At 46.6% G+C, this 16,468-nt stretch overlaps 2 protein-coding genes across 6 annotated transcripts in view; one reads left to right on the forward strand and one right to left on the reverse strand.

Moving 5' to 3' along the window:
• Nucleotides 1-16,468, forward strand: part of COG5 (component of oligomeric golgi complex 5) — a 277,335-nt gene that overhangs the window by 258,137 nt on the left and 2,730 nt on the right. The window contains exons 20-22 of one of the 3 annotated variants that reach the window (XM_070369612.1): nucleotides 3,103-3,229; nucleotides 3,727-3,806; nucleotides 13,195-13,313. In XM_070369612.1, coding sequence (XP_070225713.1) covers nucleotides 3,103-3,229; nucleotides 3,727-3,806; nucleotides 13,195-13,309 — 322 coding nt within the window. In that variant the 3' untranslated portion in view covers nucleotides 13,310-13,313. Of the gene's footprint in view, nucleotides 1-3,102; nucleotides 3,230-3,726; nucleotides 3,807-13,194; nucleotides 13,401-16,468 lie in introns of those variants that run through there. The other 2 variants (XM_070369611.1, XM_005901432.3) reach the window with 2 other exon arrangements.
• The window catches only part of HBP1 (HMG-box transcription factor 1), a 30,619-nt gene continuing 28,849 nt past the window's right edge, over nucleotides 14,699-16,468 (reverse strand). For 2 of the 3 annotated variants that reach the window (XM_070369614.1, XM_070369615.1), the window contains exon 10: nucleotides 14,699-16,436. In XM_070369614.1, the coding sequence (XP_070225715.1) occupies nucleotides 16,277-16,436 (160 nt within the window). In that variant the 3' untranslated portion in view covers nucleotides 14,699-16,276. The remainder of the gene's footprint in view (nucleotides 16,437-16,468) is intronic. The other variant, XM_005901433.2, reaches the window with a different exon arrangement.

Below are 16,468 nucleotides of genomic sequence, written 5' to 3' on the forward strand. Positions count from 1 at the left end.
CTCCGGGCGGCCTTTCGCGTGTGCCGGACCTGCAGGCTGAGCCCATGACCCAGTAGAGGAACCCCTTCCCGACTGGCTCTTCCCCCTGTTTAGTTCTAACCTGGAAGCAGTCACGTCAGTGGTGCTCTTGGCCCCTGGCTGGGCTTGGAGGATGGAAATGTCAGCTGTTCAGCACCCGAGGACCTCAGGCTGTGAGGCGTTTTCAGCTTCCCCTGCCAGAACAGGGGTCTGCCGGCTACAGGAAGTGGAGCTCTGGGGTGCACTGCCATCCCCTCCACCCAGAGTCAGCTTCCAGAGGCCTCTGAGACCATGCCAGTCATCACCCCACAGGACCTTCAGGTCATGCCAGGTGAAAATAATTCCAGGAGAGAGTGTGATGAGATGGTTCAAGTAGGTGGGTGACTGGAGATCCACTTCGACCCGTAGAGAGAATCTGGGATTCCTAAATAGATACTAACTGCACAGCCTTTAGACAATGTACTGCAAACATTCATTTGCCCAGGTTATCACATAGGAGCTGTTGACAGTTTGAAGTTGTGCTTTCTCCAAGGGGTCTTTGTTTCTCTCTCAGAATAAGTCTGTTCTAAAAATAGATGCATAGTCGCTTCAGTTGATATACTAAAAGAGGCTGCTTAGCAAAATGAAGTTTGAGTCTGTGTTCTGCCCGTTCCTGGCTTTTACTTGCTCTCTTCCTCCTAGTTTACTTATCTGTAAAATGGGGATGTAACAGTGCCTACGTGATAGGGTTATTTGGAGGAATAAATGAGTTCACATCTATAAAGCTTTTCATAAGTGCTCTGTGTGGTTAAAACTGGGAGCTTTGCTCCTATGGAGATGGGATTTTCCACGCATAAGAGAATGACTTACAGGGATGCCTCCAGGCAAACCAAAAGTTTCCGAAGCAACATTTTCATACCTGAGTAGGTGCTGAATGTGTTGCCTACAGCTCTGCAGCATAGAACCCTGTGAGATGATTGACCTTGAGAATCTTTGAGGTGAGCGTACCACCCGAGGCCGTGAGAAGACCCTAGTCCTGCTTCCACGGAGGACCTGGATCAGAGCTTTATGGATGTCTGCTAACAGCACAAGTGAACTGAAGAGTTTCCACAGTAGCTAAAGACTGTAAATTACAGAATGATGTTGTTTTTATAGAACAGTTGAAATTAGAAAAATTCCTACAAGGGATAAATTTTACTTGTTTAGTCACTCAGTCATGTCTGGCTCTTTTGTGACCCCATGGACTGTAGCCCACCAGGCTCCTCTGTCCATGGGCTTTCCCAGGCAATAATACTGGACTGGGTTGCCATTTCCTTCTCCAGGGGATCTTCCCCACCGAGGGACTGAACTCACGTCTCCTGGTTGGCAAATGTATTCTTTGCCACTGAGCTTCCTGGGAAACCCCAAATTTTACTTATAGAATAGTTAATATAAAGGCATTCTTTCCAATAGTATTCTGGATCCAGCCAGAACCAGCTGTCTAGTGGGAGCTCTCCCGACTCTTGAGTGAGCCGTCACGGTGGTGAAGAAGCCCGTCCTGCTCTGTGCGGGCCCTCGGCCGTAGACTGGAGTAAACACCATGGGGAGAAGTGAAGGCCCTCGGCTTAGACTGGAGTAAACACATGGGGAGAAGTGCAGGCCCTCGCCTAGACGGGAGTAAACACATGGGGAGAAGTGCAGGCCCTCGGCTTAGACTGGAGTAAACACATGGGGAGAAGTGCAGGCCCTCGGCTTAGACTGGAGTAAACACATGGGGAGAAGTACAGGCCCTCGGCTTAGACTGGAGTAAACACATGGGGAGAAGTGCAGGCCCTCGGCTTAGACAGGAGTAAACACCATGGGGAGAAGTGCAGGCCCTCGGCTTAGACTGGAGTAAACACCATGGGGAGAAGTGCGAGGCCAGGTTCAGAGCTGTTGTACAGGCTTCAGAGTCTCTGCTCAGTCAGATGTTGCCATCTTACCTCTTGAGATTCAGCCTCTACAGCTTGGCCTTTATCAGAGCCCAAAGCCAAGGACAGGGAGCCCTGGCGTGCTGCAATTCATGGGGTCGCAAAGAGTTGGACATGACTGAGCGATTGTACTGAACTGAAAGCCAAGGAGGAGTCAGTGAAAGTTTTAAATTATTTTTGCCAGCATTTTGACAAGGTAGTAGGTGGTTAGTAACAGGGTAGATTTGCCTGCAGGTTCCTTAAAATGCAAGCAGGCGTACACTGGAGATATTATAGGTTCGGTTCTAGCCCACTGCCTCACAGCAACTCTCAGAATAAAGCCAGTCACATGAATTGTTTGGTTTCCCAGTGCTTATTAAAGCTGTGTTTAAACTATCCTCTAGTTAATTAAGGATGTAGTAACATTATGTCTGAAAAAATTGTACATATCTTAATTAAAAATATTGCTAAAAAAAGATGCTAACCATCATCTGACACCACAGAGCAGGGTTGCACAAACCTTCAGTTTGTAAAAAAAAAAAAAATGCAAAACAAAATACCTCCAGCATACCTGTGAAGCACAGTAAAATGAGACGAGCCTATCTTGGATGGTAACACCTAGACACGCAGTGTTTTAGAAGAGAGGGATGTCCAGCGAGGTAATAATTTCATATATGTAAGGATATAATGGCCCTTTGAAAAGCTGTATAGAAAATGGTTGAATTTATCCACATTAGCTTATAGCCCATGGAAGGATTATGTATACAATAAAAGCTGAAAGCTGTGGCCACCATTAGAACCTTTTAGTTAGAACTACTTGAAGGCTTTAACTGTGTGCTTTCATTTTAGCCCGTTATCAGATGAGCTCTAAGAGGGGGTTTTGCTGAATCACCCTGAAGTAAAGTCAGACCCAAAGGCAATGAGTTGGGGGCCAAGGAAGGGGCTGAAGGGAGGGCCAGCCTACGTGTGTGTGTGTGTGTGTGTGTGTGTGTGTGTGTGTGTGTGTGTTAGGCTAAGAAATGGTTAAGAATTATCCAGTCTAGGAAGACTGCTATTATTCATTCTATTATGTATTATGCTATTACACTAATGCTAATGTGCTATTATGATTCTTGTACTGAGTCACCTCTTTCCATATTGAACAGCATTAAATGACTTCTGCATTTTCTTCATTTAGACCACTGCTCTTCCAGACAAGTGAACACGTGGCCAGCAGCCCTGCACTGGGGGACATAATTCCATTCAGCATCATTATTCAGTTTTTGTTCACAAGAGCACCCCCTGAGCTGAAATCCCCCTTCCAGGTAAGAAGGTGAAGCCAGAATCCTCTTACTTGTCTTCCTTCTGAACTCAGAGAATGCAGGGGACTCCCCCCACCCCACCCCTAACTCACTGAAGGTCCTGGCCTTCTCCTACCAAGAGAAGTCATGAATTTGTGTCTTAGCAGTGAATGATTCAGGAGGGAAGGTTCCCACTACCCAGGCCCTACTTTCTCATCAACGTATAGGTCACCTGCCGCATCTAGAATTAGCCCTTTAAATAACAGTGATTCGAGTAATGTATGTTCATAAAGCTTTTTTGACAGAGGCCCCATTTCCTTTGCTGACCCACCTTCAACTGACAAACCCAAGAGGCCCCCTGGGGTTGGGAAAGTGCACCAAGGGCCGGTCTGCCCGCCTTTGGGGCCGGTGTCTGGGGTCCTCTGACCCCAGGAGTCCCAGAGATCCTCTCCGAACCCGCAAACGCCCCACAGGACAGGACAGGGTGTAGCCGCTCTCTCTGACTGTGTTTCCACCCGCAGAGGGCAGAGTGGTCCCATGCACGCTTCTCCCAGTGGCTGGATGATCACCCTTCTGAAAAGGACAGGCTCCTCCTCATCAGGTAAAGCCACGTGTGGCAGGCGCACCTGCGTGTTCTCGAAGCCTGGGGCCTGGGGGGCGCTGGGGAGGAGCGGGGCCCAAGTAGGTGTCAACATGGTGCACCCCCGGGCCCCACCTGCTGGAGCGCCGCCAGGGGAGCTGGTGGCCCAGCAGGGTTTGCTTTCCGTGTCCCTTGCATCCGCTAGTGCTGCCCTGTGCCTCATGCAGCCCTAGGAACTTGCACCTTGAAAACCATCTTCAGCTATGAAACAACTCCTGGCCTTGGCTCCACATTTTCTGCTTCATTTCCACATGGGGCAGTTACTGAAGTGGTGGAGTACAGCTGTGAGTAAATGCGGTGTAGTTGTTAGTAGACACCCAGCAGCCTGGTGCCTCTGAGGTGTATTTATGCACGTGTGCACACACATGCAGACACACACACCCCCCGCACCCCCACGCACACACACATACCCGCACGCACTTGCCATGCTCAGGGAGAGATGTTTCCACCCTCAATGTATGCACACACCCCCGTGCACCCACACCCACACACACCCCACGCACACCTGCCACGCTCAGGGAGGGATGTTTCCACTGTCATGTATGCACAGACACCTCGCACCCCTGCACACACACACGTACCCGCACACCCCTGCATGTGCGCGCGCACACTCTGCACGCATACACATACATACGCGCACACACACAGCCCGCACACCCCCACCATGCCCAGGGAGGGACGCTTCCACTGTCACATGTAACTTACTAAGCATGTCTCCTGCATCAGCACCACTCCTTTGAAATTTCTCTCACCAAGACCTGCCGAGACCTCTTAGCCACCAAATCCCAGTGTTTCTGTTCTCTCAGTATCACTCTGCAGCTTTAGCTGAAAGTGACCACCACTTCTTTCTTAAAACTCATCCCCTGACGAACTCCACACATTTTTACTAATGCCCACTATGTGCAAGGCCCTTAGGACACAGCACAAGCCAAGACAGGCCCCGCCTTCTCGGATCTTTCCTGACCCCTTGGTCATTTGTTCCTGCTGTGACCTCTGTGACTGTTTTTCCCTCAGTCTCGTTGTCTGAATTGTCTTCCTCTGTCCACTCCTTGAATGCCATCGCTTCCCACGCTGTGTCCCTGGCTCCTTTTCCTTCACGTTCAGTCTGTATTTCGGTTCCCCATTGAGCTCACTCAGACTGGTGATTCTAGTGACTCTTCTGTCCTGTGACCCCGGGACTGTGGTTCACCTTGGTTGCTCAGGGTCTCAGGCCAGCAAACGTGCTGTTACATGTCACCACTCAAAATCCCACAGAAGTCTCAACCCCAAAATGTTAAGTCATTTTTCCTCTCATACCTGCTTACCTAGACTCACTATCTGGTTGGGGTATCATTGTCACCTGTATTCAGCCAAGCTAGAAAACCTTTAAGCCATCATTCACCTCCTTGGTCACACCCTCATTCTCCAAAGCCCATCAGCTGTACCTCTTAAATCACTCTGGGAACCATCCTCAGCTCTTCGAAGGGCTCCTAATGCTGCTGGTCTGGGGGACAGCACTGAACACGGTCGCTTAGGCCTGAACTCAGGGGCTGAGTTGGGTTGTCCAAAGGCAGTGTGGGGCTCATGTGTGAAGCGATTCTCAACTGTGCTGGCACCTGAGAGTCATTTTCAAAGCTTTGAAAAATCCTGGTATTGAGACCACACCCTCAACTCCCTCAGAATCTCCGGGGTTGGGTCCTGGCGTCAGGATTTCTTAAAGTGGCTGGGCAGCTCTTTACAACATCAGTTCAGTTCAGTTCAGTCACTCAGTCGTGTCTGACTCTCTGCTACCCCATGAATCGCAGCACACCAGGCCTCCCTGTCCATCACCAACTCCCGGAGTTCACCCAGACTCACGTCCATCGAGTCGGTGATGCCATCCAGCCATCTCATCCTCTGTTGTCCTCTTCTCCTCCTGCCCCCAATCCCTCCCAGCATCAGGGTCTTTTCCAATGAGTCAGCTCTTCGCGTGAGGTGGCCAAAGTATTGGAGTGTCAGCTTCAGCATCAGTCCTTCTAATGAACACCCAGGACTGATCTCCTTTAGAATGGACTGGTTGGATCTCCTTGCAGTTCAAGGGACTCTCAAGAGTCTTCTCCAGCACCACAGTTCAAAAGGACCAATTCTTCAGCGCTCAGCTTTCTTCACAGTCCAACTCTCATATCCGTACATGACCACTGGAAAAACCATAGTCTTTACAGCATAGCCAGGACTAGAACCGAGTTGCCAGGTGAGAGACCCCATGGAGGAAGAAAGCTGGGGGAGGTCACATCAGCCCACCAGGTCCTGGGAGGGGAGCCGAGCTCAAGCATGGTGACTGGAGCCCAGGGGAGCCCCCGGCCCCGCCAGCGCCTGTGTGGGTACAGTGGAGGTTGGCCCGCACCTGCTCTTCTTCCTTGCTGTCTGTTACCCTCTCAGCTAAGAGCATCTGATCTAGAAACTGGGCAGGATGGGCGGTGATCCTGTCACCGTCAGCACAGTGTCTGGTTAAACTGGTTTCAGAAAAGGCTTCAGGTGCAAATGAAGGACTCTGCTTGTGGCTGCTGTGGGGGTTGTGATGTCTGCGAGTTTCCCCTGAGGCCCGTAGACTCTCCCAGCTGCAGCACAGCAGGTGATAGAAGACTCAGGACTCAGTTAGTCGAACAGGGTGCATTTATGTCTTCTTAAAGAGATGGATGGAGTTCATCTACAACAGTTGTGCTGCTGTGGGCACATCACAGATCTGTTTTCTTTTGCTTCTTTTTAAAAATGTCTCCTGAGTGATATCATCAGCAGTGCTGTTGCTAAGCCTATATTTAGCAACCGAAAATCACGCTCAGAAATACTGTCATGCTTTCTGAAGAAGGCCTGCCCATCACTGCACACATGGCTGCTATTAGAGCCTTCCACCCTGAGCGGGGAATGAAGCCCTCCTTGAGGGATTTCACAACACTGCTTCTCCTCTGGCCCAGGCCGGTGGCAGGGAGGGGCGCTTTGTCCTAGAGTACACTCCTGCCTGTCATCGCGAAACTGGTTTCGTCCCTGCATACTGAAGCACCACTGGATGAATTTCTTGCCCCTGTAGATAAACCCAGGGTGAGTACTGTCCTTTAAATGTCAGTAAGTTTGTTTTAGCTTTGGGGCAAACCTTGCTGTAGACTCATCTGCTGCTCCCGGCACGGTGTGTTGGGTTGTCATAAGTAGGGCAGATCGAGGATACAGCAGCTACTGCGGAACTAATGGCAAGTAATGACCTCTCTTCTGCCTTCCTTTCTGCTTCCTTTTAATACCAGATATTTTCTCTAGAGCTTGAATGAATCCTAGTTCAACTTAATAAACCAGTGGCTCCTGGGGCCATGTGGGGTCAGTGGGGACAGTGGGGAAGATGGCACCTCCCCAGCCCCCAGCAGGCAGGCGTGTGTGCCCGCGGCAGGAGGGCGGCAGCGGGACAGCCTGCAAGTGTTGCCTGTGTTCTCCACAAGGGTGAAGGCTGAGGTTTTGATGCAAAGATTCCTCAAGCTCTGCAGAAGAGGTAGGATTGGCCGCAAATCACCAGCTCTTGATACTGGCAGTGGGGCAGCAGCTCTTCTGACTGTGGCCTCCTTGCCTTTGCTGCTCCTGACTCTCAGTAGGCTCGGAGCACCTTTATGGTGTCACAACTGTCTACAGGCTTTATTTGCTGATTGGTACTTTGCATCTGTAGGATCGTCAGTTCCTTGTGCCAAGTGCATCCTTGGACATCCCCCGCTCCCCAAACCCTCCCACAGGTATCCAGGATCCACAGACTGGGAACCATTCCCTCAGCTCCTCCACTTCTGTGGGACCACACAACCCCTATGGATGGAGGGTGAAGTTTGGTCTCATAGGAGCTAATGTTCCGGTGGCACGAGATCCCTACCCATTCTGGGAACTGGGTGCCTGAGATGAGATCCTGGGGTAGGTGGAGCCAGGGGAGAGCCTGTGAAGGCACAGGTAGTTTTTTAAGTCATGTATGTGTTTTAGTATTAAGCACACTGATATTTCATGGCTGACAAAAATCAGTTTTGTTTTCTATAAAAATCTCCACTTCTATCACAATGCAGTGTTGTCAGCACAACCCCTTCCTCTACTAAATGTTTGCAGAATTCCTATGCTACTTTTTTTTCAATAAGGATAACTTTAATAATCTTCCTATTTTGGATACAAACCAGAGTTGAGAGTCTTACATAATGTTTGGCCCAATTTCCAAGAAAGCTGATGTTTTTTGCTCAGGCAAATGAAGTAATATAATAATTGCTTGGAAATCTTGCTCGATTTTACGTGGGAGGGCAGCTTTAGTCCTTTTTCTCTCCATAGTTCTCATAGTGTTTTTGATGAACAAAACCAAAAGCACTAACCATACTGATTTCTGTTCTTCCACATACTGTGTGGTTTTGTGTAATGTCTTACTGTTCTGAAAGCAGACGAAACTGCTACATGGATTTTTGTCCAAATATTAGATAAAATGATTCTAATCCTCTAACCCATTCGGAGCAGAATGAAGACAGTTTCTGTGAATTTCAGTGCTCTGATTTCTTAGACTGATACATCCACACCATCGATTGTCTCAAAGACAGTGGGCACGTGGGGGTTTCTCCACTGTGTTCGAGTCTGCAGGGCCTGCATGGTGGGAGTGGGCCGAGTGCCTGGGATGCCATGGCAACTTGAATAGTATCACTAAAAGAAGCACGTTTTCCTCACAGAGAAACAGCTTCGTTTAAGCCTCAGCTCTGACGAGAATAAGGCATCTCATAGAACATTGCTCTCTAAAGGCATTTGTTAGATTCCATTTTGCGTGCATGTACTTTTGTGGATCCCCTACACTTGCTTTTCTTATATTTAGTTTCTTTAGTGCTTTTGTCCTTTTCATCATAGTCCTATCTTCCTGTATCTAATTCATTTTTAAAATTCATTCACTGTGCATTTGTCAAGCACTAGTCCTGGGGCTACATTCATGCATGAAAGTTGTTAATCGTAAGAGTGAAATTACCCAGCACAGAGATCCTTGCACTGCAGTGTGATCGTGTGGGCAGAAGGGTAAAGACCTGCTCTTTACATAGAGAGTCCCAGGCCATCAGAAGTGCAGTGAGGGGACCTCCCTGGTGGTCCAGTGGCTGAGACTCTGAGCTCCCAATGCAGAGGTGCAGTGGGGAAAACCGTGTTGGAGGGCTTCATAGGTTCAGAGGTGTACCTAGAAGAGAGCCAGGTGCCTCACAGGACAAGCCTTTAATTCTAACTAAATCTTGTGGGTATTCTTCCCACTTTGCCGATGGACAGGCTCAAGACACAGTCTAGATCACACAGCTTGGTCAGGAGGCAGAGCCTAATGTACCAGCTGTGCTTTTTTTAAAAAAAATTATTTATGGTGGGGGCTGGGTCTTTATTGTTGTGCATGGGCTTTCTCTAGTTGCGGCGAGCAGGGGCTGCCCTCTAGCTGCAGTGCCTGGGCTTCTCAATGCTACGGCTTCTCTTGTGGCTCGCGAGCTCTAGAGTGCAAACTCAGTAGCTGTGGCACACAGACTTGGTTGCCCTGCAGCATGTGGGATCCTCCCGGATCAGAGATGAAACCCACATCTGCATTGGCAGATAGATTCGTAACCACTGGACCACCAGGGAAGTCCCCAGCTGTGCCTGCCAGGCTTGCACACCCCCACCCCCACCCCCACCCCCCTGCGCTGCTGGTTTCTGGGTTACTTTGTTGTGAGTAGTGAAGTATGAAGCTGGCTTTCAGAGATCCATCCCCAAATGCTGGGGTCCTGCTAAGCTGTGCTACTGGCGCAGAAGTCCTAGACTTTTCCACTTCTTGTGACTCCAGGATGGTTTGTTTTGTGCTGCCTGGAGTCAGGAAAGGCTTTATCAAAAACAAGGCACGAGCTGGTCCTAAGTAAAAGCTCTACAAGGAAGAAGTGGGGCGGGGTCGGGGTGCGTTTTGGCATTCCAAAGATAAGGACAGCCGGTCCTGAGGAAGGCTCTCACTAACTTAAAGACTGGCTCTCACTAACAATGAGATGTGTGGACAAAGGGAAACAGGCCTTTTTTTGGAACTCGACTTTATTTTAGAGTATTTGCACAGGCACCCCAGTCTCTCAGTGGGTGAGCATAGGGGTTGGGCTCTGCCTGTGTTGGTAACACAGACAGCAGAAATGAATGATTTGAGGGTATTTTTCTGGGCTCCAAAATCACTACAGATGGTGACTGCAGCCATGAAATTAAAAGACGCTTACTCCTTGGAAGGAAAGTTATGACCAACCTAGATAGCATATTCAAAAGCAGAGACGTTACTTTGCCAACAAAGGTTCGTCTAGTCAAGGCTATGGTTTTTCCTATGGTCATGTATGGATGTGAGAGTTGGACTGTGAAGAAAGCTGAGCGCCGAAGAATTGATGCTTTTGAACTGTGATGTTGGAGAAGACTCTGGAGAGTCCCTTGGACTGCAAGGAGATCCAACCAGTCCATTCGGAAGGAGATCAGCCCTGGGATTTCTTTGGAAGGAATGATGCTAAAGCTGAAACTCCAGTACTTTGGCCACCTCATGCGAAGAGTTGACTCATTGGAAAAGACTCTGATGCTGGGAGGGATTGGGGGCAGGAGGAGAAGGGGACGACAGAGGATGAGATGGCTAGATGGCATCACTGATTCGATGGATGTGAGTCTGGGTGAACTCCGGGAGTTGGTGATGGACAGGAAGGCCTGGCGTGCTGCGATTCATGGGGTCGCAAAGAGTCGGACACGACTGAGCGACTGATCTGATCTGATCTTCGGTACAGCAGAGGCTGGGGCCCAGCAGTGACAGTTGGGGAAGGTTGGCAATGAAGCTGGTGTGCATGGGGTTGTGAACGTAGACACTGTCCTGGGGGCAGGAGGGCACGGCAGGTGGACCACAGGCCCTGGCTATAGTGTGGCAGGTCCTCTAGTGCAGGGCTCATGGCACTGGGGTGACCACCACCCACAAGGCTGCGCCAGTATTTAGGGCACAAAATGGCAGGATTCAGACTGAAGCAAAGGTGAGAGGAGGGACCAGATGTGGTAATATGTTGTTCGGTTGCTAGGTCACATCCTACTCTTTGCTTCCCCATCGACTGTAGCACACCAGGCTCCTCTGCACTTCACTATCTCCCTGAGTTTGCTCAAACTCCTGTCCATTGGGTCAGTGATGCCAACCAATCACCTCATCCTCTGTCGCCCCTTTTCTTCCTGCCTTCAATCTTTCCCAGCATCAGGGTCTTTTACAATGAGTGGGCTCTTCGCATCTGGTGGCCAAAAAGTATTGGAGCTTCAGCATCAGCCCTTCCAATGAATACTGAGGGTTGATTTCCTTTAGGATTGACTGGTTTGATCTCTAGCACAATTTGAAAGCATCAGTTCTTGGGTGCTCAGCCTTCTTTATGGTCCAGCTCTCACATCTTTACATGACTACTGGAAAAGCCATAGCTTTGACTATACAGACCTTTTTTGGGCAAGTGATGGCTGTGCTTTTTAATACATCTAGGTTTGTCATAGATTTCCTTCCAAGAAGCAAGCGTCTTTTTAATTTTGTGGCTGCTGTCACCATTCACAGTGACTTTGGAGACCAAGAAAATAAAATCTGCCAGTTTCCACTTTTTCCCCATCTATTTGCCATGACGTGATGGGACTGGATGCCATGATTTTAGTTTGTTGAATGTTGAATTTTAATCCATTTTTTCACTCTCCTCTTTCATCAAGAAGCTTTTTAGTTCCTCTTTGCTTTCTGCCATTAGAGTGGCATCATCTGCATGTCTGAGATTGTTGATATTTTTCACTGCCATCTTGCTTCCAGCTTGTGATTCATGTAGCCTAGCATTTTGCATAATGTACTCTGGCTATAAGTTAAATAAGCAGGGTGACAATATACAGCTTTTCACACACTCCTTTCCCAATTTTGAACCAGTCCTTTGTTCCATGTCCAGTTCTGTTGCTTCTTGACCTGCATACAGATTTCTCAGGAGACAGGTAAGGTGGTAATATGTAGGGTACATTAATAGGACTTGAAAACTGGTTATGTGTAGGACTTAAACAGTTTTAGACATAGACTATGGGGAGATGATGGTCACTTTACTGAAATAGTAAGGGGGCAAATACTAGTCTTCATGTAGGTTTTTTACCAGACGTTTGTCTTTTTCTTTTTATGGTTGTTTTATTTTTTAGAGTAGGTTCAGGTTCACAGCCAATTTGAGAAGGTACAGATATTTTTTCCATATGCCCCCTGCCCCTACATGCACAGCCTCCTGCCTTCCCAGTACCCGTCCCCCAGAGCAGCCTTCACGTCTACACTGGCACACTGTCACCTGGAGTCCATAGCTTGCACTGGGGTTCCCTCTTGGCAGTGTACACCTCGTGGGTTTGTGTGGCCCTAGGTTTCTGACAGGTGAGTCTGAGGGAATCCTGGAAGGAATCACATAAAGATGTCCAGAAGGCAGAGATGAGGAGCGAGGTCAGGACAGGAAGTTAAGAGATTCTCCACTCTCTTAATTTGGTTCCATATAAAACCCTGACAGTGGGTAGCGAGGGTGAGGGGTGCTATGGCCTGAGCACTGAACTGGCCACACTCCCATCAAATATAGTCCCTGTAGTTGAATGAAAATGACTAAACTGACAGAGGACTATTTTTTTCAGTATTTGGGAGCAAATAATACAGGTAAGAATTACGTATTAGATGAGACTTGAGACAGTATGTGAGCTATGATAGCTATGGAAATGCTCTGGAGTGTGTGATTTCATGATTATAACAAAAATTTGATTGTTTTACTTGCAACTTAAATAGACCAATAATGAAAAGTATGCATAAATGAACAAGCATAGGGCTGGACTTGATCTGTGCTGTAGTTTGCTGACCCCCTAATTAATTGAGAACGTTTATCATACTTATCGCTAAATTCAGGCTGTCTTCTTAGCACAATCTGCCAACAACTGGAGCCTACGAACAGTTCACCTTACTTGTGGGTTCACACTCTTTAAGGAACAGGAATATAAAGCCCCTGCAGCATTGGTGTGCAGTGAGGGCCCTGCCCCCCAGTGCAGTCCACACTCTGCGGAGCGGGGCGCCCCCTTGTGAGCGCTGTGCAGACACAGGCTGCACTTGACTCTGCAGAAGTCTCTGCAATAGCAAAGAAAGGCAAACACAGCCTTAGCTGCCAGAGAGCCTCCCATGGTGTGATTAGACCACTAAGGGCAGTGCGGCTGAAAACTGAGCACAGCTCTGCACCTTGACCACAGGAACCCTACTGACAAATGTTTTGAGGGCCATTCGCTGACTGAGCAAAGCAGAAATGAGCTGCTTTTAAACGCTGGCATCCTCCAAGCTGTTCTGTTTCGTTTGTATAGCCTTCTGACATTGTTTTCCTTTGGTTTTCAGGGGTGCTCTGGAAGCTTATGTTCAATCAGTAAGAAGCAGAGAAGGCAAAGAATTTGCACCGGTTTATCCCATAATGGTTCAGCTGCTTCAGAAAGCTATGTCTGCTCTTCAGTAAGAATGTGAAGTATTTCTTAATCTCCATTTTGTGCTAACCCATCCAGCGGTGGCTAATACATACTCTAAAAGACAGCTACCATCTACTGTTCCATGAATGTAATTGACTTTTCTGTATTTCCTTGTTGACCTCTTCTGTTTACCTCTTAAGCTCTTCTACCTTAAGTAGCATAAAATGTCAAAATAGGTTCATCACCACCTTGAAACTCTGCAGAGCTTATTTTTCCAAAAAGATACCAAACTCTTCTCTCCCATCAGGTTTTTCTCTGAGGCTATCTAAAACTTCTTTCCCATCACAGAGTCCCCACAGCTTAAGGGACAGGGTCACGTTCTATAGTAAATACGCTGCTTCTCCCCAGCTGGCGTCCTTTCTTGCTGGATAAGGAGTTAAGCTGGTAGCTTCCATTATTTGGCTGCACATTAGAATCACTGGAAGCTTTAAATAATCCTGGTGCCCAATTTGTACTCCATATTAACATGCAAGCATGACAATTTTTTTTTTAATATCCTGAAATGTTTCCAACATGCAACAGTTTGGCAACTACTGGCATATCCCGAAGCTAAGATGTAGGGCTCAATGTTTAACCGCGTCTTACTGTATCTTTAATAGAGCAAGGCTGTCTTTATACTTTGTGTGTCACTTTATTGGGGGCTGTTCTACTTTATAACAGAGATGCCAAGTTAAAAATTAACTTTTACTCTGAAAGGAGTCTTATAAATCGTAGTCTGGGTCCTTCTTTCTATTGCCCTTGCCTTGTCATTAACATTTTAAAGTTTAAAATCCCACAAGCCACTTGTAAAAATATTTTCCATTTCCTGAACCTATTATTTGGATGACTCATTCATAAAGTTCAGTCAGGATAAATCAGAAGTCAGAGATAAACAATTTTTTCATTTTATTTGAAATAATATACAAGAATATAGTGTGCAAAATTTAGGGGCAACATCATGAAGAAGTGTAATGAACTGAAATCAATTTTATAGCTGTGATTCCTAACCAGAAACACCACTTGGTAAGTAACATGAAAAGCCATGATTGTAGCTCAGAGCAAAAGCAGCTCTATTGCCATTGTGTTTGCTCGTTGTAGACAGTTGGAGGAAAGTAAAAGTGCAAGTGTTGCACCGCTTATGCAAAGTCCGCCCCACCATAGATATACGATGACAAAACGATATTAAGATACGTGGCTGAGGAGATATAGGACACAAAGTTAAAAATACAATGGTGTCAACTGTTAACAGCACCATTACAGTGACAATATCCCAATGCTATTAACTAACTTTACCTTGGCCTGGGCTGGGTCTCCACTGAAGTCAAGGGTGGGCGCCACGCCCGGGTGTGTCCAACTCAGCATGCTCAGGAGCCGCGGCGGTGGCTCTTAGGCTGGCACTGGCACCATCCACCGCCCTGTGTCCTGGCAACCTCTTGGCACTGCCCAGACTAGGAGCCCCTGTGTTTGGCACAGATGCTGAGCCATGTGGTGGTTGCTCAAGGAAGGCCAACTCCCAGCTTCTGCTTCACCCCATTATGTGTACAATACAGATTAATAAGCAGTAAGGAGCCAATGTATAAACAGCAGTTACATATTTTTAAATTCCCTTTGTACAATTTAAAATAAAACATGTATACACTTCTCCTCTCTTTTCTACTGTACTTTAGCACCACAGGATATCAATTTTCAAGCCTATATTACCTGATAGACATATATGAAGTTTGGAAGAAAAATAAGGCAATTTGGTTTACAATGTTGATAGTTTTAGCTTACTTAATGCTCTAATGGAGAAAGCAAATCCTCACTCATTATTAAATCATTTCAAGACTCAATGCTATCGGTATCTTATGGTCACACAGATTCAGGACAAATGGTGAGACCTTCATCTTAAATCTTTCCATCAACAGTCAAGCATCCTGTTTAATGTTGTTGTGAGCCCTGTGGAGATAAAATTAAAACTCAGTGAATGTTTACAAATCAACACATAATTTTACAAATGAAAGCTAAGATGGGTAATATATTAATAACCATACTGTTAAAAAAAAGACTGCTTTCTCAAAAGTGGTAGATTTTCTAAAGTTTGCGAATACCCAGTGGTATTCCAAGCAACCAAAAAATTTATGCAAGTGAGATGAGAGAGATGGATTAGGATGAGCAGAAACGAAAGGGGGTCCAGGCGAAGTTCCACCACATGGAATCCTAAGGTAATAACTAAAAAACCCAGTCCAGTCATATTCTTATATTGGAATCTGACTACTTTTTAAAAAGAAATTCTTAAGTGGATGTGAACTACGTGTTACTATAACAGAAATAGACAAATACATGGGATGAATTAGAACATCCTTGGCCAGCACTCCTGCTGCAAACACTGTCGTCCCTTTGTTTTTAAGTTATCATGGGAAGTTTTCTTGTAATTAATCAAAAACACAACTTAAAAAATGCCAGTCTAGTAATGGAGAAGTTCTAAGAATCAAGTCTGTCCAATATAGCATTATTATGGTGCGAACCTGTTTACCAGCCTTCCCAATTTTCTATTTCTTCTCCATCCTGAGATTTTTTAACCTGGAAATTCTGGGCAAATGTCAGAAGTCCCCATGGAAGCTGGTTAACTTATCTCTACCTCCACCATCCTTACCCATCAGCAAGAAAAGCTGTTGAGACATACCACCTCAAATTAGAAAATTTTTCTGCTGTGTGATATTAATGAGTTAATAATCCTTATCGTTCAACCCAACTAGAAATACATTCCAAATCTTTCCACTTCAGCATCTCCAGCAAACATTTCTACTTTCCATGCTAAAAGAGTAAATGGCACTAATGATGAAAGGCAGCCTACCTTACATGATGATGGACAAACATTGTTAGACTTTGAAAGACAAAAAGGCTGACAAACAGCTTCAACACCCTTTTAAAGGTTCTAACAAATGCTCTACTATGATGGTACAGTTTTGGAGGTAAGTCAGAATCACTTTAAGGAACTACTTGTTTAAACATACTGAATTGGTTCTTTTCCTTTTCCAACAGTCAGGATTTAAACGTTTTTGTTCTTCAGCCAAAGCCTTTGCTTCTAATGTATACATCCTCCTCTCTTCATTCTTCATTTTCTTCCACCTGTCACCAAGGATCACACTTATGGCTCTATAAAAGAAACATTTACACAATGCTGAAGG

This window comes from Bos mutus, chromosome 4 (genome assembly GCF_027580195.1).
Source record: "Bos mutus isolate GX-2022 chromosome 4, NWIPB_WYAK_1.1, whole genome shotgun sequence".
Lineage (NCBI taxonomy): Eukaryota > Metazoa > Chordata > Mammalia > Artiodactyla > Bovidae > Bos > Bos mutus.